The sequence below is a fragment of the Malaclemys terrapin genome, chromosome 10 (genome assembly GCF_027887155.1).
Source record: "Malaclemys terrapin pileata isolate rMalTer1 chromosome 10, rMalTer1.hap1, whole genome shotgun sequence".
Taxonomy (NCBI): Eukaryota; Metazoa; Chordata; order Testudines; family Emydidae; genus Malaclemys; species Malaclemys terrapin.
In genome coordinates, this window is record NC_071514.1 from 59,066,529 (window position 1) to 59,091,092 (window position 24,564).

Consider the following 24,564-nt stretch of genomic DNA (forward strand, 5'->3'; position numbering starts at 1 on the left):
CTCAAAAAATATTCTGTGGATTGATAAATGGGTGTAAATTAGTAAAAACAACTCCTTTAATTAAAAAAAAACCTGAAAATGTATTGGTGAAAATTGGTAAAAACTGAGAACATGGAACACTAGTTATACAGAAGGTTGGACTAGAGGACCATAATGGTCCCAGAAGAAAAATGCTGTATTAGCTTGAAAGCTTGATTCTCTCACCAACAGCCGTTGGTCCAACAAAAGATATTACCTCACCCATCTTGTCCCTTTAAATTCATGAATCTATGAACTATGGATGGAGAAAGAGAATAAAGTAGAGAAAAAAGAAAAAAGTCTGAAAAATAGCAGAAGGGAGATCAATGGCCTTGTTATATGCTCTTGTCACCATCTTGGAAGTTCATAGAAAAGCCTACAAATTAACACTATTCTGTCCAATGGAAGGTGTATAGAGTTCTAACAGATAAGTCATTCAAATGACAGTTAGATTTGTGGCTGCTACCTCTACGGTACAAAAAAAGATTTCCCAGGACAGCTACCTCAGGAAAGGGACTCATCCTGGGAAAACTTGGACAAGTGGCAACCCCAGGGAAATCTGGTTTCTACTCTCAACTCTGCCACTGTGCTCCTGTGGGACCTTAAGGATGGTGCTTTATCTTATTGTGCCTCAGTTTATTGATATTCAGCATGAGCATCATAGTACTTACCCAACTTTTTAAAGCTCTGTGATTTACAGATGAAAAGCATTATATAAAAACTGCATAGTGTTAGGCTCTAATCATGAGATGGGGACGGGACCAGGGAGCAGCATACATGGCATGTTCCCTTCAAATAGGAGACAGCAGCTGTATTAACTTCCTTCCACAGCATCTACCCTCATCAGAATGGGAAGTGTAGTTATGCAGAGGCATTCATGGAGCTGCATGGAGGATCTGTCTCTATCTACAGCAGCACTATGACCAACTGAGATTGCACTGTGGATTCTCAGGCTCACAATATTTGTAGGCTATGTTCCATATCTGAACCAAGAAACGGTTACCCTTAAAGGGTATCCTGAATCAAGAATTCTGCCAAGTGAACTACATAGAAATTCCTACTTCTGCCCCTCCAGGGTTTTTCCTCTGTAGATGGAGGGGCAAACAGCTAGATCTAAAAGAGTTTTTTTTAACTAGTAAAGAGATATTGGAATTGCTAGTGTGATGCATTGTTTAATGATGATCCAAATTAAACATGATTTGGTCTTCAAAACATTTCAGAATTGTTCTAACCAGCTTTTAGTTTTATCCTTTAAAAATACAAAATAATGCAATATTTTCTGACAATATGATATAACTTGAGACGCTTTTAATTTTCCAAAGCCGCCTCTTGCTGGCGGAGATGAATGACTGGATAAGCAGTGTGTGCTGGAGCCGTCTTAGTGTGTAATGAAAGCCCCATTGTGATGACTCTTTTGTCATTGATTATTAGGGGGCCTTTTTGCAGCTCAGATGCCTTGTGCCTGCTGAATGTAAGTCAGGTTTGTGTCACTACCTCCGGCTACCACAACATACTGATAGCCTTTAAATTATGTTTTATATGACCTGGGACTAGATCTACACTCTTTTTTCCTGCTTCCTTATTGAGTAGCAGGAAATAATCTTTCCATTATTAACCTGCTGTAATAAAATAATCAGATTTTAAATTTCTTTATATGTGTAGCAGTTTTGTTCCTTGCTGCTCATTAATGCAAACCTTACCTAGTGGTAAGCTATTTACATGCAAATAAGCATGTGTTTCTATAATGTTAACTCATTTTTGTGTGTGTTATTCAAAACACTTCTGATTCCTCCTGCACCTGTGTAAATAAGGAGTAGCTTCACTGACTAGAATAGATTTATACAAGTATAAAAGCAGTGTGAGAGCACAATCATAACCTTAAGCTGTTACCGTCTAAGCTATTCCCATCAGCATTGAACATAACCATTAGGAAGGACTGTCCCTGGATGAAGTCAGACTGCATACAAGAAAAAGATGAATGACAGTAATCTAAGAATTATTACAATGCACAGGAATATAATGCAGACAGGGGATAGTGAGGGAAACATATGGTGGAAGGCTTTACAAAATATGTGGGATTTAGTCAGGAACTGGAGGATATAGAGGGAAGGTACTTGGTGGAAAAGAAGTAAGAGGTTGTTCCAAGTGTAAGGAGAGATAGGAAAGAAGAATAGAACATAAGGAAACAAGGACCCCAGACAGGAGACAGACTTGGAAAGAATGTAGGGAACAAGAGAGAAAGTAGGAGGAAATGAGAGCAGAGATTTGGGTTGAAGAGAAATTGAGAATGAGGACACAGAGTTTGTACTCAATATGGTAAAAGGCAGGAAGGCACTAAAGATCTATGAAGGGGAGTGAGTTAGAGTGACAGGAGATAAATCAAGAAGTACACTCCTCCAGAGGACTTTCATGGATGCTTAATTCTAAAAGTTAACTGCTGGTAGTATGACTTTCATTGCATTCGTTAATATCTAAATTCAATCTAATGTATCTTTGTGATGCGGGGATTTGATGTCTTGGCTAGGGATTTAGTACTGAGTCTGGAGAGAATATTTTTCAAGCAGAAATGGTTAACACTGGCACGTACCGAGCCTTATCCACAATCTGGCGGAGCTGTACTTGGTGCCTAACCCTGGGCTCTGTGAGGCCTAAGGATGGCAGAGCAGCACAAAGGAGATGGCGCCAGGGCCAGTATTTGGCCCAAAAGATATACTCAGGCATGCTAACGCCACAGAGTTAGCTCTATGATAAACAGTCTGGGTTTTCCACATAGCACAATAGCTATCTCTGAAGGATGGCTTTGTACTGTAACTTTTTTGTAGGCTGTGTTTTCACAATGTCAGTGTTAAAGGCACAGCCCATTTTATGAGTCCACATCCTGATTTTCTCAGCAGTGTTCACTGCCTTGGAATGAGCCATAGAGAACTGAGCCCCAAAATCTGATCTTATATTGTATAATAAAAATTATTGGCCTGATTTGCCACTGCCCTGTCCCTTGTGTATTCATTTTTCCCAATGCACAGTGTACAGTAACTCGTCACTTAACATCCTCCCGCTTAACGTTGTTTTGAGGTTACGTCGCTGCTCCATTAGGGAACATACTTGTTTAAAGTTGTGCAATACTCCCTTATAACATCATTTGGCTGACTTTACAAGGGAGCATTGCACAAGTTCCTGAGCGCCCTCCTACACCCTAACTCCTACCCAGACCCTGCACCCCCAGACCTGAGCCCCAGGGGTAAGCCAGGGGCACCTCCCCACCACAGTACAGTACTGTACAGTATATAATGCCTTTTGTCTGCCCCCCAAAAATTTCCTTGGAACCTAACCCCCCGCATTTACATTAAATCTTATGGGAAAATTGGATTTGTTTAACATTGTTTCACTTAAAGTTGCATTTTTCAGGAACATAACTACAATGTTAAGTGAGGAGTTACTGTATGTAAAATATTACAATTCTGATCTGGTAGCATTTTATTCCCACTATGAACTCACTTTGCACTGAGATAAATGACAACATACGATGCCAGAAAGTAGTCACAGTTGAGGAAGAAATCTTCAAAATGTAACTGGAAACTACTGCCATATTGACTTCCTGAGTCTACAAGAAGCCAGAAACAATAGTTTCTCAGGGTATGAATTTTCACCATTTGCCTACATGGGTTGCTAATTCTGGAACCTAAAGATAACCATTTAAATGTCAGTATTAATTATTTCACTCCTGATCAGTTTAGCAAAAATATTCTGCTAATATACACATTCCATATTCCCAAACCACTTCCCAAGCCTTTTTCATTGCTTTCAACCCAGCTAGTAAAACCATCAACTTGCCCTGATAATTTGTACGATGCACTTTGCATTGCTAATACAAAAGACTGACATTAAAAATGGAGGGGGAAATTATTATACTATTTTTGTGAATATAATTGAATGAATTACATATTTAATTTGGTAAAAATCTCCATTGTTGACTTTAAGTGGATCTTGCCACAGGATTTAGATACTCCCTGCTATATGGGGTATAAAGGCTTGGCCTTTCATTTCCATCTCACTGTGGTGTTCTCTGCTGGTTTCCTACAAACAAGCAAAATGTTAACCACTCAGCAACATTTCCCCAGTGCTGTGCTCCAAATCCAGTTCTGTGGGCTTCTTCCATTGCTGTTACAGGGACTGCAAATCTATTATATACAGATGAAAAGAGAAAAAAGTTTATATGTATGCTGGCCAGCTGTCACACGGGAAAAAAGTCTCCACCCAACAGGAAAATTTGGCTTCCTTCCTGCAATAAGGATTTTAAGCACAAGTGGGGTATAGAATAAAGACTGAACCCCAATTCTTTCTGCCTTTGGATCTCGGATTCAGTCCTTACATCTGCAGGCATGAGAAGTGTAAAACCTTTGAACCTATTATCTTTCCAGAAAATGTTATATCTTTTCCAACACAGGGCTTCTTTCTGCTATACATACTGTTAATGATTAGTACCTTACTCTACAAGTAGTCCCCTTGCAATCAAATAAAGGGCACATGTTAACTGGAGAACTATTTGAAATAGTTTAAGGGATTAATGCTAATTGAAAAACAAATGATCTTTTTATCAAATAGGGTTAAGGAAAAGAAAAAGCTCCTCCCACTTGTAAAAATTTAGTTGAGTCAGTAAAAGGTTATTGAATCAAGTCTATGGGCACTATTTTCCAAAGTACTTAAGCCTCATTTTCAAAAGGAACTAGGCTCTTTAATCTCAAAAGTCAGTGGGATTTAGGCTCCTAAAGCCCAGATTTTTAAAGATATGTAGATGCCTAAAGATGCAAGCAGGCATCTAATGTGATTTTCAAAAGCTCTTTGGCACCTGATTCCCACTGAAATCAATTTTACCTTCAGTCTCAGTTGGCCCATCACAATCTGGTTTTGTCCTCTGTATAAAACAAGTATAGACTAGATTCATTAACCCTTTGTTGACTCATTATTAGGTTTATATAATAGACTGTAGGAGAGAGTATTAATTTTTTTTTATAAACCCTATTAAACAAAAACATAACTGGCTAATGCCTTTCAGTATTTCAAGCAGCTCTCCAAATAACATCGGTCCCTTATTTATATAAAGACAATTCATGAAGGTAATTCACAAACTATACCAAGCATCTCTTTTTAAACATGAAGTTTAAGTGAGGTTTTCTAATTTCATTGAGTTGCTGGGAATATATATTAGAAGGAAAGCTTTAGCAGGTGTTGAAGAACTGCAGCTAGTTCTATATTTTGCCATGGTGTGACCATAATCAGTTGTAACTGACTGCTTTAACACAGTTCTCACAAACCAAACATAGCTGGAGCACTAGCCACAATTATATTAAGGCTGCATGTTAAAAAATTTTGCAAACTTTTTTTGAATAGTTGCAATGCCTAAGAGTGCACCTACGCAGAGAGTCTGAGAGCCTGGGTTGGCAGACTCAGGCTCGTGATGGCTGCAAAACATTGCTGTCTAGACATTATGGCTTGGGCTTTGAAGCCTAGGGAAGGGGGTAAGTTTCAGAGCCTGAGCTCCATCCAGAACTGCAACATCTTCACACCTATTTTTAGTGCCATAGCACAAGCTTGGCTCTGTTGACCCCCTCTCAGCAGACCCTGGGTCTGAGACTCGCGGCCGTGCAGATGTACCCTTAGGGACTTGGAAAAAGATACTTAAATAAGAGAGATGCCTTTCACCATCTCAATGAAAATCTGCTAAGATTTGGCTCAGTTGTAAGCCATAGAAAATGGCACCAAATCCTGCCACAGTGCACCACCACATGTGGTCCCAGTCCGTCTGAATCTCCTGTGTCTCTGGACAGATTCAGTGGCCAAGTCAAGCCACCTGCTACAGAACACAGGCAAAATGGAAATGTATTACTCCTCTAAGTCTATGTCTACACTACCGCGGTACGTCTACCTACTTTACGCAACACCAGCTACGTGAATAACGTAGCTGGATTCAACGTACCTTAGATCGAGTTACCACGGGTTCTACACCACGTGGGGTCGACAGGAGAAAATCTCCTGTTGACTTACCTTACTCTTCTCGACTTCTCATCTGGGGTGGGGTAGAGTACAGGTGTCAACTGGAGAGAGTTCTGCAGTCGATTTGGCAGGTCTTTACTAGACCCACTAAATCGACCGCCGGTGGATCTATCTCAGCATCAATCCCCGCTATAATGTAGACCTACCCCTATTTACCACAACAAAATGCCCTTTGGCCAAGAGAAAGAACACTGGCCTTAGAGCCACAAGACTATGAGTTTTAGGCCCACCTTTTTGACTGACTGATCTTAATCATTCTCTGAACTTCACCACCCTTATTATTGTGCAAGACCTCATACCTCCACCACAGTAGGCAGGCACATATCATTCTCACCATTTTACAAAGGGGTAACTGATATTGCACAAGGTCACCTCTAGTACAGATTGTTGTAGCCAAATTCCAGACATGATTAAACACAGTTTGGACTCCTGAGTGCTAATGTTCAATCTCCTGCTCTCACTGCTACCACATACTCCCCTCCCAGAGCCAGGAACAGAATCCAGGGATCCTGATTCCCAGCATTCTACTCCTTTCTAGCACACAATGAAATACCCTTGATAGACTAAACATGTACAGCATATATTGATTTCTATTTAATAAATATGAACAAAAAGTCACCTATCTTAAAACTCTAGCTGCCCTGGATGGAGGTTACAGAAATAAATAATAAAACTAGTAGCTAACCCGCCCCCCAAATAAACTTAACTCCCATTACAGACTCTCACAGAGCTCCTCACCCTTCACACAAACCTCAGTATACAGCATGCCCCATGATCTCTAACATTGTTAGCAAAGAGATACACTTTGCAGTAAACCCAAAAGACAGTAAACCAAAATTGCTGCAGGTCAAGGGGGAAAATCTTTAGCACAGATGATTCCCTGAATATTACCTATCTCCCTTCCATGAGGAAGATAGGATTGATTGCTACACTTTTTGTCTTAGAGCCAGTTTTGTAGAATGTCACCCAAGTCATATGAAGATGTCTTTTCTTTATTCACACATATTTATAATAAGTGTTTAAAGTATCCCAGCTTATCACATTCATTTCTCCATGACAAGCATATTCGGAATAACACAGGTTACAAGGAATGCAAGAAACAACATACTCCACCATGCAGTACCAAAAGCACCTCTTCGCTGCTGCTGGCTTCATGGAATTCCAACTCCTAACTAATCACGCCTAGCAGTAGAAGGCAGTAGTCACTAGGCTGAGGAGAAGCAAAGTCTTTCCTTAAAGTTTCCTAGCCAAAAGGCTCATCCATTATACTATTGAACCCTACTGAGAGACGTTTCCTAATCACTGTCCAGCATACACAGCTCAGCCATTATTAATAAAAAACCGATAACTTTATTTTCAGAGGAGTATGTTATCAGCATGAACTGATATTTGAAAAACTTCATTTTATTAACATGAAAGAAGTACTGGGTGTATAATTTGCATTAAGTTTAGTGAAAGGTTAGAAAATTAGCTCCTATGTGCCATTTATGCAGTTTGGTGGATAAACGAGACTTTAAATTTCACAACTTCCAACACAGCATTGTCCCATTGAATTATGTGATTTGGCTACTTGTCCTTTAGGAACTGGCCTGAGTGTAAAAACTGACTTGACAAATGTTACTAAAGAGCCTTCAGATGATAATGTAATTTGGTCATTGCTGATTTTGGCTGGATTTGAATTGGTGGCCTAGAGGTGAAAGATTGCATGGTTCCATATCAACTCTTCAGTCTAACAACTGATTTTTGACAGTTCTTGAACAATTCATGAACTCCTCTTCTTATTTTCAGCAATTGACTTATGAATTAAGGATTTAACTGAAATATATTTTAACTGAAAAATATTTAACATAATTTAGCATAATCCAGGAAGTCAGTAAATTTCAATTCCCTTTCATGGCTATACACCTGTTTCTAATATCTATCTAGTATATGAGGGCAGAGGTATGAACACTAGTGATAAAAATGATTGATAGTATAATCTATTTTAACTACTATCGTTTAATTTTTAGATGCACACAGCAAGGAGATTCTTTTGCAGATGTTGGCGATTCTGGAACTTATTATTTATTTATTTTTTGGAAACAAGAATAACCCTCTGTAACTTTTTAGAAATATATTTCCAATATATAATGTACTGTTATTCATCCTGAATCCATCTGGAGTAATATGGACCTATGACTAAATATTTTAGAAAGTATTTCATTATTTCAAGGAAATTTCTTTCTTTTTTTCTCTTTTGTTAAACAGTGGCTTCTCTATGTTTTCTGTTGATAAAGCTGTTTTAATCTCTTCACTGTTGTCAAACATAGACCCGAATATGATGTTGGATAAGAGGTTGACAATTACATTAGTCCATACTGCATAACTTGCTATATTCAATTCTGGAGCAGTTCCAAAACCACAGTGCCAGTCTGAGGGATGAGTGATCATTTTAAAATCCAATATCTCATGAACTACAAGGGCTACCTACAAGCTACTGCATTGGACCATTGAGAATCCAGTAGTTTTTCATCAAAGATGTTTGCAGATTATCTCTGAGTTTAGATAATTAAAAAAATACATTTGGCACATATGTAAAAAAGGGTACACTGCAGAATTACAAATTAGTTCTCTAATGGCTGGGGGAAGGGAAGAAATCAGAGAAATCTGGAACGTGTAAAGCTAGCAATTCGTATGGTAAAATCTGGACAGATCATTTCCAATGCCTATTCAAATAAATGTAAATTGGGAAGTTTTCACAAGAACAAAACAGCCTAATTAAAAAGCAATTACCCTTGAAGATACCATGTCTTCTAGACACCCTTATAGCAAAACAAAAATTAAGGAAAACCTTCAGAAATTCAGACTCAAGAAATCATGTAGCCCAGATAATATATATATACATAAAAAAATGAAACGTTACAGCACTGAATGCATCCTGAACGCCCTTCTAGAATTATTTAACCAAACTCTCCAATCCAGACATTTCCCTGAGATTTTGTTAATGAACTAATTGTCCCAACATGCAAAAATAGGTATCCTTAGTCCAAGCAACTAGGGAGGCATCTGGGTAAACAACAGCAATGGAAAATTTAGCTTTGCTCAACGGATGAATAATAATAATAATAATAATTAATAAAGCTCTAGAGCTGTAAATCCCAAAGCTCCTTACAAAAGAGGCTATTACCATTATTCCTATTTTACAGAGGGGGCAACTGAAGCAAATGGAAGAGAGGTGACTTGCCCAAGCAAACCAATGGCAGAGCTGGAAATTGAACACAGGTCTCCTAAATCCCAGTCCAGTGTCCTGGCCATTTTGCCATACTGCCTCCTTAAGAAATGCTCTTTAACAAGCTCAACAATTGAAAATATTTGCCTATGTCATGGATTCTAAAAATGCTTTTGAATTAATCTGTCACCCAGACCTGAATCTAAATAGCTATAAAACAAAAGGGGGGAAAGATATGATGCCATTTAATTCATATAATAGTCCATCATATAGGGAAGCAATAAAAACAATATGCAGACAAATGACTTCCTGGAAGAAAAGGCAATAAAAGACACTTGACCCTTTTCCATGTATAGAACAATGAACTACCAGCCCTATTGGAACAATCTTCAATCCCAGGACTCTCGCTAATAACTCAGAGATAACATATCTTTGTATGCTGATGACCTAGTTATCCAATCATCTACTCCAGGAGGGAGGGATAGCTCAGTGGTTTGAGCATTGGCCTGCTAAACCCAGGGTTGTGAGTTCAATCCTTGAGGGGGCCACTTGGGGATCTGGGGCAAAATCAGTACATGGTCCTGCTAGTGAAGGCAGGGGGCTGGACTTGATGACCTTTCAAGGTCCCTTCCAGTTCTAGGAGATGGGATATCTCCATTAATTATTATTATTAATTATATGTTCTCCAAAGAAAGTAAATCTTCTGCTAGAAATCTACTGCAATACAATGGTCCTTTAAGTCAATGTGGAGGGGGAAAAAGAAGGAAAATCATATTTCAGAATAATCCCCTATTTTATTACAAAGAAAAGGAAATTGAACACTCTCTAAATTATACTTTCTTGGGCCTTATAATAAACATGTTGGGGGCTTCAGAGTGACTATGAAAACATTAAAGGAAAAAGCTCTTTTGGATTTCTACAACTTAAGAAAACCCACTAGATCAGGGGTCGGCAACTTTCGGCACGCAGCTCGCCAGGGTAAGCACCCTGGAGGGCCGGGCCAGTTTTATCTACCTGCTGACGCGGCAGGTTCGGCCGATCGTGGCCCCCACTGGCCGTGGTTCGCCCTCCTGGGCCAATGAGGGCGGCGAGAAGCCGCGGCCAGCATATCGCTCACCCGCGCTGCTTCTTGCCGCCCCCATTGGCCCGGGACGGCGAACCGCGGCCAGTGGGGGCTGCATCAGCAGGTAAATAAAACTGGCCCGGCCCGCCAGGGTGCTTACCCTGGCGAGCCGCATGCCGAACGTTGCCGACCTCTGAACTACATAAATATAATTTCCCAATAACTTACTGTTAATGCTATATAGCACTATAATTCAGTTTATTTTACTATTTGTGAGAGAAGTCTGGAGCCCAGTTCTAATACCCAATTACACAAATTTGACAAAGTCCAATAAAATCCCCATTACTGCATGTACACAGGAGCCCCCCAGCAGAGCATATCTGGGTCAGTGCTGCCTCCTAAACAACACATAGAAAAGCCCATCTATGTATTCAACTTCTGGTGTCATCTCAAACAAAGCCGCACATGTTGCTTCCACCACAAAGCTCTAGTGGATGAAAAATGAAATCCAACTGAAACCACGATCCACTCCAAATTATCAAATCCTGTAACGCTAACCTCCCAACCGGTGGCGCAAACACAACCCAAAAATTGCTCAGGACACAAGGCCAACACCTATAAAGGCATTATAGAAGTCACTGAACAAACCAAAAAGAACACGGTAGAATGATACAGCTTTGTGTATAGACCTGTTTCAGTAGTGGACTATAGCAGTGTGCCAAAATCCTCATCTTTACTATGTGGTTTTTCTAGTCATAAGAGAGAAGAGCCATACAACAGGGTGTCCAACAGCAAAGTTTTGCACAAGGGGAACTTTCTCTAACATTTTCATTGTCAGGAAGCTTTGTTTCAAAAACAAAGGATGGGGGAGGTTACATTAACAAAAGAAAAAAGACCATTGGGTCTAAAACAAAATCAGCCTGTAAACCTTGGTGTGGAAAATTGCCTTTTCTAAAATTCATGGGGTCATTGGATCCCTGCTTCCTCTCTTCTTCTCCTCTAGTAACCAGGAACTTTTCTGCTTTTATAGCTCTCCCAAAATGAAACACATAGGCTAAGATTTCCAGAAGTGAGTAGTGATATTTGGGGCCTCAAATTTTGGGTGCCCAATATGAGACATCATAAAGAAGCCTGATTTTCAGAGGGTAGGCCCCTTAAGTCTAGGTATGGGAAGGAGTCACTTTCAAAAATCTTGGCCTCAATTTTTAAGTGAGGCCTCAGTCTAGAGCCCTTCCTTTTCCATGTGTCTGGGTATGGGAAGGAGAATCGAGTAGTGAGGTGATTTTTCTATTTCCCTACTTGCTTGTGCCATGACAGTGCCTCGGCATCTTGTCATAAATTTCAAGATATCATCTTTCCCTTACTGCTTTCCTCAGGTCATTCCAGACTTGACTGTCACAGTAATGTTTTATTTTAAGGGTTACCTATAAGTCAATTAGTGTGTGTGTGTGTGTGTGTGTATGTGTGTGTGTGTGTGTGTGTGTGAGAGAGAGAGAGATTCATTTATTATGACTGTTAGTAAAGTATACAGTAATGCATAATTATCTTGAAGATGATTCATGAAGTGTTCACAGCACAAAATTTTTATAACACATCAGCAGCTACCACAAACGCATTTACTTTACTTTACGGTTGCATATTTCATTGCAAATGGCTTAAATGTTCACTTATCCATTGGTAATGAAATTACAAGCCCTTAAAATAAAGTAAATGCATTTGCAGCGGTTGTGGATGTGTTATAAATGTTATGTGCTGCAAATACATTATGAATTTTTAAGGTGTTGCATATTAATGTATACTGTTCAAACCATTCTCCTAAATACAGGGACTCTTATATTTTGACAGCTTGAAAGAAAATGTTACCAATTTTCTCTTGATAAACCTTAATTTTTATTTTATTACTGCATCTGCAGTACTTATTTAGTCTATTTTATTCAAAACAATTATTGTGTCCCACAAATAGCTCTCTTTGACCTTCCCATTCATCTTTCACATACTCTAGATCTATTTTCATTTTCAACTGCTTGTTGGTTTCTACATTTCAAGTAGCAATTAAAGCTTCTTTTCTTCTACTGTAACAATCACTGCTTATCTATTTGCCTCATAATCGCAGAATCCACCAACAACTAGCTCTGATGACAAAACACTATACACCATATCTAATGATGTTTCATTTTACACATTTCCCTGGCTCCCTGTGCTAAGCATGTGTGTTGATGACTTTATGCTGGAATACAGTGTTAGCTACTGGTGAGCAATTGCCAACCTAATGCCTGTTGTACCTAAGGGTTTCTTTAATCACTATGCAGACTGCTGTAAACAACCCCCCCTGAACATTTCAGCATTATCTAGTATAGTTTGAATTAAGTGGTTTGTTGTCTAGATGAGATCGAACCCAGTGACTCCTGGAGCTAAATCTGGATTATAGTGTGCTATATAAATATAAGATAATGGGAAGGACACTTATGTTAATCTACACTAGAAATGAATGTATGAAAATCCATGTTACACTCTGTGGAACCTCATCCACATGCTACCATCATGGCTGTTAAGGGGCTGGTTAGGGGTTGGGTAGATGGAAGCAACTTGCCTCTCTGAATCCAGCTGCAAAATTGGTTAGAGAGCTGGTAGGAAATTCTACCCAGGAATGCCGGGGCGAACCATTCTCCCAGTGGAAGATAGGAATGCCACTCCAGAAACAGAGCTCTGTCCTGACCAAGCTGTTGGCTACTCAGCTGTGCCACATACCCTTGAAAAGGGGCCTGTGGGGGAGAAGCTGGGCACTGATAGGAGATTGTCAGCTGAAGGTTGCTTGCTACTTGCTTTGGAGGCACATAGCAGGTCCAAACACAGCCTAAGCTCAGAGCTGGGAGACAGGCAAGTCAGAAGCTTAGATGCATGACCATAAGTAGGTCCAAGTGCAAAAAGAGCAGGTAAGAAGCCAGGCTGAAAGCAGACCAACCAGTTAGACCGGGGAGGACTGAGATAAGCCCTTATCACAGCAGCTTCAGAAACAAAAGGGGGCAGGGCTATGGGGGGGGGGGATAATTGAACACACACATAAATAACAGTGAAGCCAAGACAATTGTGGGGTCATCACATAATTTCCTTTGAGATTACCCCACAACACAGTTTGTTCAATTACCCTCCTTTAAAAGTAATTCTATATGAGTGAGAAAAAAGGCGAGGTTGGGTATCTTTTCCTTTCATTGAGGTTTCATTGTGTTGAAACTACAATCTTTAAACTAAGCAATGATGAAATGAGCTTTCCCACACTTGATGGGTTATTTTTTAGCTATGAAGTCATGCTAATGACATTGGATGAAGCCATAACAGTGGTATAGGTGGGGGACATGTTTGATAGTAACGAAAAGGAGAACAGAGAGACAAACTTTCTGGCATGCATTTTTTTTCTTTCTCTCCTCACTCCCATTCTAAATAGACACAACCCTTTAGTAGTTATAAAAGCTTTGAATATGAGAACCTATGAAGTTCTTGACAGGTTTTGGCTTCTCCTACATCTAGGTGAAACATAACTCTTACACATATGCTATCAGCTGTGAAACTAATGTAATAGTTCCCAAACTACCAAAGTCCTAAGGCAGTTCATATTCCATGGTAATGCTTAAAGTTTATATTTTTCTCTCAGTGTGTGCAATTCCTATTAAGACCATGGCAGGTATGCTTGTACATTAAGAGGATGAAAGACCCATAATTTTCTCAGTCTTCTACTTCCTAAACCTTTCGTTATTATGAGTCCAGCACATAGTGGACAGGTATCCATTTCACAAATCATAACTGGTACCAGCTAGTCTAGCTGTCTCAGAGAGGCTGAGAATCAAATGGATAGGTAGAATTAATCATCCTTTCATCCCCCCACCCCAGGAGGTTAATCAGGAAAATGGCTAATGCACATGTACTCAGGATGAGATCCTGCAGTGACTTAATGAACATGCTTAGCTTTACGCACTGTCATGAGACTACCAATGCAATTCTGCTGTAGAAAGTAGAGGGCAAGATTTTGGGAATTGCTCACAAGGGATCCAAACTACATGTGGTGAATTGAAGGCATTAATGGGACAACTCACCGTATGTAAAGTTAAGCACCTACACTGTCTAAAGTAAAGGATGTTCCTAAGTCTTTGCAGGATTGCAGCCTTAGGTTGTGATATCTTCGGGACATGGTCTGTCTTTATGTTATATATTTTTACAGTTTCTAACATGATGTATTGGGGCCTTTAAGCACTACTGCAATACAATTAATAATGTTATTGTGGCAGGGAGCTTGCATGCATCTCAGTGATAGAATACTTCTTCCTAAAGGGCTTTCAACCAGGCACCTTTCATGGGCTCTAAGTTCAGCTAAAGAACCAAATCCTGAATCAGCAGAACTGATGCAGTGCTACTATGGAAAGCAGGAGGCAGGGTTTGCAGCATGCACAGTTCCTTATAGTTCAGCAAGTATGCTGGGTTGGCAGCTAGATGAAGGAGGTGCAGGCCATTCTTCTCCATAGAGGTGAAGGAGCGTATCACAGGGACAAGTTACCCCTGTGCAGAGGGCAGCATAAAGCCTATGCATCACTTAATCACTAACTTGATCATGAGCTAAATAGGGAAGAGATTTCTGATAATAGACGGCCCTTTAAACCAGCAGAAAAAGCCATCAGGAGATGCAGTGGTTGGAAGCTGGATCAAGTCAAATTCAGACCATTGAAACAACTTACCAGGGGGCATGGTCGATTCTCCATCACGTTAGGTCAACAATACAGGACTCTATATCTTTCTAATAGACATGCTATTGCTCAAACAAAAGAAACTACTGAATGAGCTTCTTTGGTTTGTGGTCAGGAGGTCAAGCTTTAAAATCTCTGAATCCTAAACTCTCAGAATAAGATACAAAAGTATCATAGTAGGCCCTGTTGTCACTCCCAACAGCCCGTAGGAAAGGATTCTTTTCTTTCCAGCATCTCAGGGTATGCCTATACAGCCTGTGATGGCAAGCCTCCCAGCCCAGGTGAAAGAGTCTTTGGGTAGCACCGTTTGCACTAGTGCTCTAAAAATAGCTGTGTAAGACAGCACTTTGAAGTTGTGGCTTGGGCTGGAGCTCTGGCTCTGAAGCTTAGAGAAGGAGGTGGTCTTTAAAACCAAGCTCTTAATAAGGAATAGGCTGAGTTATTTTTATATTGATTCTGATACAGCCTTGTATTGCAGGAAATGTCATATCTACACAGATTAAACATGAACTCGTAAATTTGTTTAGAGCAGTTTACCCAAATCTGTGGTAAGAAACATATTGCAGCACCAGACTCAAACATATATTACTGTGATTTTTTGAGAGACAAGGTAGGTGAGGTGACATCTTTTATTGGACCAACTTCTATTGCTGAAAAATGCATGTTTTTGAGCTACACCAAGCTCTTCTTCAAGTCATCCACCTTGTCTCTCTACTATCCTAGGACCAACATGGCTACAATGGCACTGCAAACAACAAGGTGATGTTTTGAAGTGTTTAACATCAGTAAGAGAAAAAACAGTAACTCCTCGCTTAACGTTGTAGTTATGTTCCTGAAAAATGTGACTTTAAGCGAAAAGATGTTAAGTGAATCCAATTTCCCCATAAGAATTAATGTAAATGAGGGAGTTAGGTTCCAGGGAAATTTTTTTCACCAGACAAAAGACTATATATATATATATATATATATATATACATACACACACACACACACACACACACACACAGTATACGTTTTAAACTAATTTAATAGTGGTACACAGTGATAATGATTGTGAAGCTTGGTTGAGGTGGAGGAGTCAGAGAGAGGGTGGGATATTTCCCTTATTGCTAAATGATGAACTAGCAATTGGCTGAGCCCTCAAGGGTTAACTCTCTCTCTACACAAGGCAGCAGGAATGGCGTGAGATATGCACATTTCCCTTAAGTACACTGCCTTGTTAATTAGATTAGGGTTACCATACATCCTCTTTTTCCTGGACATGTCCGGCTTTTCGGCAGTCAAACCCCTGTCTGGGGGGAATTGCCAAAAAGCCGAACATGCCCGGGAAAATGGCGGCTCTGCTCCTCCCCGACTCTTCGGCTCTGTTTAAGAGCCGGGCTGCCCGAGCGCTACCGGCTTCGGGCAGCCCCCGTGCCTCCAGACCTTGCGCCCCCAGCCGGGCACTTCCCCTCCCGGGCTCTGGCGGCGCAGGGTCCGGAGGCACGGGGGCTGCCCGAAGCCAGTAGAGCTCGGGCAGCCCGGCACTTAAACAGAGCCGAAGAGTCGGGGAGGAGCAGAGCCGCCGCGGCTGGAGGCTCTGCTCCTCTTCGGCTCTGTTTAAGAGCCAGGCTGCCCGAGCGCTACCGGCTTCGGGCAGCCCCTGTGCCTCCGGACCCTGCGCCGCCGGAGCCCGGGAGGGGAAGTGCCCGGCCGGGGGCGCAGGGTCCGGAGGCATAGGGGCTGCCCAAAGCCTGAGCGCTACCGGCTTCATGGTTTGCCGGGCAGCCTCCAGACCCTGCGCCCCCGGCTGGGCGCTTCCCCTTCCGGGCTCCAGCTGCGCTGGGGAAGCGTCGGCTGGGGGCGCAGTGTCTGGGGGCTGCCCGGCAAACCCTGAAGCCGGTAGCACTGGGGCAGCCCTTTCCCCCTGGCTGGGAGTGGGAGGGAGGAGGGGGCGGAGTTGGGGCGGGGAAGGGGTGGAGTTGGGGCGGAGTTGGGGCGGAGTTGGGGCGGGGCTGTGGGTGGGGAAATGGGCGGGGCCAGGGGCCATGGAGGGTCCTCTTTTTTTGTTTATGAGATATGTAACCCTAAATTAGATCAGCTTGCTGAGACTCAGTTGCTGCAAGCTCCCTCTACCCTGAGTCCTGGTCTGTCCCCCCGGATCTATGGAAGATGGGGTAAGCGGGGAGGGGGACACCCTGACATTAGCCCCCCTCTTCCTTCCCTCCCCCCTGCACAGCAAGCAGGAGTCTCGGAGAGCAGCTCCAAGGCAGAGGGCAGGAGCAACACATGGCAGTGGGGGGAGGGACACAGCTGAACTGCAGGCAGCTGCTGCATAGGGAACTTAGGGGAGTGGGGAGCTGATAGGGGGCTACTGGTCCACCCTGGTTCCAAGCCCCCACCAACTAGCTGCAACGGGCTGCTCTTCTTGCAAGCAGTAGACAAAGCAGGCAGTTGCCAAAAGATGTTAGAAGCATTACACAACTTTAAATGAGCATGTTCCCTAATTGATCAGCAACAACGTTAACCGGGACGACTTTAAGCGAGGAGTTACTGTATATCACAAAGTATTACGGATTTACTTTTAGTTTAAAATAATTGCATACATTTAACTTTTGTTACCAATACAATTTTGAAAGTGCTTTTGGATTTGGAGATAAAGCATGAGTGTACTTTATTGGGAGGAAAAATGTGACAGACTGTGACAAAATTCTTAAAATTGGCTTTTATTCAGAAAGGGGGACTGTAAAAGGACTGAGATATAATCCCTGTCTGGAAGTTTGTTCAAAACATTGCATTTCAACAGAATGTCTCATTATCTACCATTTATTTGTTCTCTTGTTATTGATAATTTGCTTTTAAATTGAAAATACCTCCTTTAAAAACCATTTAATCTCCCTGCATGAGTAGACAATTACATTTAAATTCTGTGGTTTTCCCTTTGTAAACAGTTACTGTGGAAATGACTAAGATGTTAGTAACCCAGATTTATGACTTCATTGTATTATCACTTAAGGATAAAACTACCATCATTATTATTTATAGAATGCTTTGAACATACTTTGTGCTTTAGAAATGCTTACAAATGCCAAGGACTCTGCCCTAAAGAAGTTACTGTGTAACTCAGACAGATACTGAAGATAATATGTGGCTATATCATACATGGAATGGTCAGTATGGTTCAGTTACAGAAGCACTGGAACTGGAGTCAGGACACCTGTTTAGGAGGCTCACTACCATGGGCTATCTAGACATACCTTGAGAGGCTTGAGAGAAAAGAATCCTTTCCCACACGCTGTTGGGAGTGACAACAAGGCCCTCTTTGATACTTTCTGCATCTCATTTTGAGGGCTTGGCATTCATAGATTTTAAGGCCTGATCTCCTGACCACGGCCGGAGAACTTCATCCAATAATTTCTGCATCAAGCATTATTCTCTGCTCTGCCACTAGTCTGTTGTGTGACGCCAGGCAAGTCACTTCTGTGTGTGCCTCTGATTCCCTGCCCAGGCTTTGTCTTGTGTTTAAGACAAGGACTGTCTCTTCTTACAGCACCTAGAGCCCTGACCTCAGTTGGGGCCTCTAGGTGCTACTGTAACACACAATTAATAACAACTTTGAAAGACTTAACAAATGGATTGAACAATATTGATATGCATGAAGTGCAAGGACGTTCTTTGCAGAGGGGGCTATATGAAAGGGGGCATGAAGATCAGAATGGATGAAAATACTTTTTCTTTAAAATAATTAGCATTCATATAAAACACAAATGTATTATTATTGTAGGACTTCTGAAAGAAAAACTCTGCCATAGTTGATGACTATGCAGGCAGCCCTGATCCTGCAAACACTTAGGTGCATGCTTAACTTAACACAGTAGTTCAGTTGGCCTCAGTGGGACTCCTCACACTTAAAGCATGTGCCAAACTGTTTGTAGGACTGAGGCCTTAAACTTTCTGATTTGTGAGTTCTGCTGTATTTGTACAATAGCGGTATGAGTAATCTTGTTAAATGAAATGTATTATGATCACTTACTAAATAACTTAGAAAAAGAACTTGAGTTCTTTTTTTGCGGATACAGACTAACACGGCTGCTACTATGAAACCTGATAAATAACTTAGCTTCTTTTATGGCCTCCATAACTATAATATCTGAGTGCCTCACAGTAATTTTTAATGTATTTATGCTTACAACACCCCTGTGAGGTAGGGAAGTACTGTTTCCCACAATTTACAGATGTATTACTGAGGCCGGGAGAGACAAAGACCTAGATCCTTAAATGTATTTAGGTACCTAAGTCTCATTGAAACCAGTCTTGAAATCAATGGGAGTTATACACTTAAATAGCTGTAAGGATCTGAGCCTACGTGACCTGCCCAAGAACACATACAGGATATCTGTGGCAGAGTAGAGAACTGAACCTGAGTGTCCTAAAAGTCAACCTAGCATCCTAACCACTGGACTATCCTTTATTACTAATTATTATTTATTACTGGTATTACTATAGTGTCAGGAGCCCTAGTGATGGAGCTAGCCACTGTACCAAGCAACAAAAAGACAGCTCCTCTCCCAGAAAGTTTACTGTGTAAGTATAAGTAAAGAAATGACAGGTGTATACAGACAGATAGGGGAGAACAAAGAAATGAGACCATATTGGCCAGCAGGATAGTTTATTATACAGAACCTAAAGCTACTGATACTGAAGTCAAGAGCAAAACTCTAATTTCACTTCCATGGAAGCAGGATTGGCCCCATAGAACCTAATGACAAAACTCTAAAAACTTCAATGGGACCAAGAATTTAGCTCATATTGCATGAGCATTTCTCATCAAATGGTAGTGTTGTGCACTGGCATTTAGCTTGCAATACCTATTTCAGTTTTGTCTTAGCATAAATATTCGTCCACATCACAAACCCATCAGAATAATCAGTAATAATTGATAAGAAGGGATGTGCAGAGGTAATATGGAAAATTAGTTACATTTAAGAGCCCCACTATGAAAAGAAAAACCGGTGGAGCACAAAAGAAATGCTACTGCTATATTTGCATGTATACTAAAGCTTCTTTGGACGTCACCTTCCTTTTCCTCATGACCATAATTAATATATATTTGTTAGATGTCTTGTACTGTCCAGTCATAACTCTGGATTAACCACCATAAAATATTTTGCAGCACTTTAAAAAACAAACATAACACTATAGTTCCAGCTATGTTTCTCTTTTGCACCATTAGATTCAGTATTTTGACTTTAGTGTGAGTTTTTGGGTACACAAGTAATGCAGGAGCCTCACAGACCTGATCTGCAACTGGATGCACCTGAAATCAATAAGGCTCTGCACAAGTGCTGGGATTTGCCTGCATAGATCAAGTTACAAGGTCAGGCCATACATTTTTAGAGAGCATATTTTAGTTATTTGGTACGCTGATCCTGAAAATGCACAGCTGAATAACTTTACAGATATAAGTAGTCCCATTGAGTTAAAAAATGAGCCTTCAGATCATTAATTTGCCCCTGCTGCATGTCTGGCAGAAATAAATTAATTATTTCACACCTAGGAAATTGGATAAAATGCCTCAATTCCGCCAGCAGTTGTGCACTTGAATAAATGTAGACCCATGCCTAATTCCATTGAGTTCAGTGTTTACAGGATCAGGCCTATAATTTGGTCTTAAAGTAGCAGAAGGAACAGGTTATGTGCTGAATTGTTTACTAAGGCTCCAGTCCTGCAAATAAATAGGCATGTGTTTAACTTCACCTGTATGAGTAATCCCACTACAATCAATGGGACTACTTTACAGGGATAAATTTGGATATATGCCTTGATGACTGGAGTATTTACTTTTGACTTACTAGTGTAAGTGCTCAAAGTTCCCAGTAATTCTTTGCTGCTAACTAATTTTTAAAAAAGTCTTAGTTCTACTCCTGTTTCTGCACAGATAAAAAAAATATAGAGAGGGAGAGTATTCATATATTTTTATCTGGTGTGGTTTTAAATTATTCAAATGATTGTATTTTTTAAATTAGATCACATGGGACCTTCAAAATGTTAACTATTTTTCATTTTAATCTATATATTTAAATACAATGGGAATTGTCATTATATAAATCATCCCCAACCTCTCATAGGTGCCTATTATTAAACCATAACAACACTAATTTGCTAGAATCACACAGTGTGCAACACACAAACATTGGATAATTATACCAATTAAAACCTAACCTATTAAAACTGATAAATCACTATTTTTGACAGGTCCTGATGATGTTTATTTGTCAAACTTTCTCGGAACTAGCTGCTGTCAGACCTGCTTAACAGTAATTCATGGAGCTGGGGATGCTGCAATACCTCTTCTCATTAGTTCAGTATTAGAATTCCTCTAAGATTTGTTTTCCGAGGGAGGGAGGAAAATAGGCAAAGATCTCTCAGTATTGCCAAAGGCATCATTTTAATCAGCAACTTCCTAACTGTCACTTAAGTATTATTATTTGTCAGACAGGCAGTAGTTTCAAACCCTGCCTAGTTTTGCCATGGGAGCCCCGGTTTTAGGTTGGCTTTTTATCGAGCCCGCTTGTGACAACCCTTTGCAGGAAAAGTTGTAGCCATCTCTCTAGTGTAATAAGCCAGCAGCTGTGCCATCTCCTAGGCTAGTATCCATTTTACACTCGCTCCCTCCCTCTCCCCAAATGGTTTCTCTGCGTGATGGCAAGTAATGTGCTTCTGAACAGAGTGGAGTGTCCCTGCCCCCCACCCCACGGCCTCCCCACAACCCAGAGCCCCATGGCCCTGTGGGGCTGGTAGAGGGTCCCTCGATGGCTGAGCAGAGAGAGCCAGAGCAGAGCGCCGGGCGCTCGCATGCACCTGCCAATCCCGAGGTGCAGGCGTAACGGCGCGTGGAGGAGGGTGGGATGCTGGGCAGGGAGACCCGCTCGCCCCCTCCCAACGCCGGCCTCTTTGCTCTTGTTCGCCAGGGCTCTCCTCGCCGCGGCTGCTCGCGTGCGGCGCGGCTCGTGCAGCCGCCTGCTTCGCCCACCCCCGCGGCGGGCTTGAAGGTCACCTCGCTCCCTCTCCGGAGCCACTTTGCAGCGCTGGCTGGGGAGCAGCCGCGCCTCCCCCTGCTGCCTTGAGGCGAACCCGGCAACCCAAAGTCACCTGGCTCGAGTGGCTCCCGGGAAATCCCCCGACGCGGGGCTCGCCAGCTGGGGAGTGGGGTTCTCTGTAAGCTCTCCAGGCTCCTACGCAGGAGGGAGGTTCCTCTGCGAGCTCCAGGCTCCTGTGTGAGGGAACCTCGTGCAAGCTCGAGGCTCACCTAGCGGGGAACCTCGCCGCGAGCTGCGCCAGGCTCCTGTTGCGAGCGCCAGCCTCCTCTCCAGGGATGGCTCGGCCAGCGTGAGGAGCGCGCTGGGGAGCTCGCCGCCAGCTGCAGGTTTCGCCTGCGAGCTCCCAGCTAGGGGACCGCTGCACAAGGTGCTCTCTCGACTGCCCTTGCAAGCTCCTCCTCACCACCAGCTGCCCCGGACTCTCCTCGCGAGCTTGGGACTCCTCGTCAGGAATTTCTCTGCCAGCGTGAGGCTCGCACCCTGGACGGGCGCTTTGCCCGCTCGCGTTTGGCTGCAGCCCAAGTGACACTTGTGAGGGAGGAGGAGGAAGGCAGCGGGGCTCGGAGAGGGGAACTCAGGATGCCCTAGTGAAGGCGGGAGAGAGCCGCCGCGTCCTTCCTGAGGGGAAGGGGCTCCGGGGGCCGGCAAGCGTCCCATGCCCCTGGGCTCTCTCTACGCTGCCCGTGCCCAGGGGGTGCGAACTCTTTGCTTCTGAGCCGCTGCTGGACGGAGCGGCAGAGACACAATCCCCTTCAGCCTCCTACTTCTCTTTATGGTGAGTTGAGCCTTTGGTTTGGAGGAGGGTGGTAGGGAGAAGGTGCCAGCCCCTGGTGCGCTGGGAAGCCCCCCTAGTTGGTCCTAGCAGCTCAGAGAGTTGTTTTGCTTTGCTGGGGCGTGGGGAATTGCTAAAGGAGGCCCCTGCGTTTTTAATCTGAAGCCATTCTCTCAAAGTGGCACTTCAGGGCAGGACCTTGTGGAGAATGTAGGGCTAGAGTCCCCTCCAGGTGCTCCCGCTCTGCCTTGGAAAGCCAAGTGCTGCAACAAATGGAAGGGATTTGTGTGCTCTGGAGTGTATGCTAAGTCAAATGCCGGTTTCCCTTCTTCTCCGTGTCCCACTCATGCATCCCATTTGCAATGATATCATGCTAGTATCTCCATTGCTGCTGGGGGGTCTGTGTTGTGCCTGTTTGACAGTGTATATGCTGGTAAGTATTTGATGTAGAAAAGTTCCTGAAATATGGTTCAGGTAACAAGTTCCGAAATGTTTTTCATAGGCAGGTGTGTTCAAAGGAGAGGGAGGCAGATGCATACCCAGGCTGGAGACCTGGATTGGGTGAAACAGGGATCATGCCAATGAGATAAATGTATATGTGGAGGAAACTAAGGGAGTTAAGTGTGGGATGAGAAGGAGAGCAAAGCACATCACTGAATAACATCATTCACTTTTTTTAAATAAAGCAATCTATTAACACAGAGCATAATCCAAAATGCATGCTAATGTTTACCTAGCTTCTAGCTGTAGTTACAGGGGAGCTGAGCAAAAGTGGTGTGACTACAGCTAGCTTTTCTTATGAAAAATATCAGACAATATTACAGTGAAGGGAAGCTTTGGGCACTGAACCTATGACAGTTCAAAAAATGCAAAAATCCTCAAATCTGCTTTGAAATGAATTACTGATTTAAAGTCTGATTCTTCCAAATGATTCAAATTTGTGAAGTACAAAAGATTTTGTGAAAGCCTGCAACTTGTCATTTAACTGGTCCAGTTTATGAATATGGCAAAGTATGTCATTAGAATCTTATTAAGAAGCAGCAATTTAGTGATGACTAATTTAAACTGTAACAAAAACTCTGCTCATTCAGGGTAAATTGAGTTATAAAATGTAATAGACATAGAGGACAATGTCCTGAGAACTGAAGACTTTTCTTTTTAAATCTTGCCCTGGTGTACAGCTACAGGAATGGAAGATATTGAATGTTATTTACATTATTTAGGTGTAACAAAGGGTAAACAATTTTTGTACTATATTTAAAAGCAAGAACAAGATTTGTTGCTTTGGTAATAAAGACTGATAATACCAGTGTATGTCTGGAAAGAGTTTTAAAGCACCATGCTTCCTAAATATATTATCCCATAATAATTAACTCACAATCTAAAGTGAAGATGCTCTTGTTTTCATAAAATAAATATGATTTTGCAGGTTTGGAAATTTGGTCCATTAAGGAGCTGTGAAAGTGTATTGCAAAGGTTAGGTAGAAACAAAGTGAAGGGCATTTTCAGTGTATGCTTCTCATAAGACACTGAATTTAACTTTAGCAAAGTGTATTAGATCACAGAAGAGAGCCCTTTAATTAGAACTATGGCAAACATATTAGGACAGCTCAAATTATGGTATTTCTACGTTTATTTAG

General features: G+C 41.9%; 1 protein-coding gene across 13 annotated transcripts in view; it reads left to right on the forward strand.

Moving 5' to 3' along the window:
- The window catches only part of RBFOX1 (RNA binding fox-1 homolog 1), a 2,469,250-nt gene that overhangs the window by 891,429 nt on the left and 1,553,257 nt on the right, over positions 1-24,564 (forward strand). The window contains exon 1 of one of the 13 annotated variants that reach the window (XM_054041263.1): positions 22,079-22,927. The exons of the other annotated variants lie outside the window; for them this stretch is intronic. Coding sequence (XP_053897238.1) covers positions 22,925-22,927 — 3 coding nt within the window. The 5' untranslated portion in view covers positions 22,079-22,924. Of the gene's footprint in view, positions 1-22,078; positions 22,928-24,564 lie in introns of those variants that run through there. 13 annotated transcript variants of the gene reach the window in all.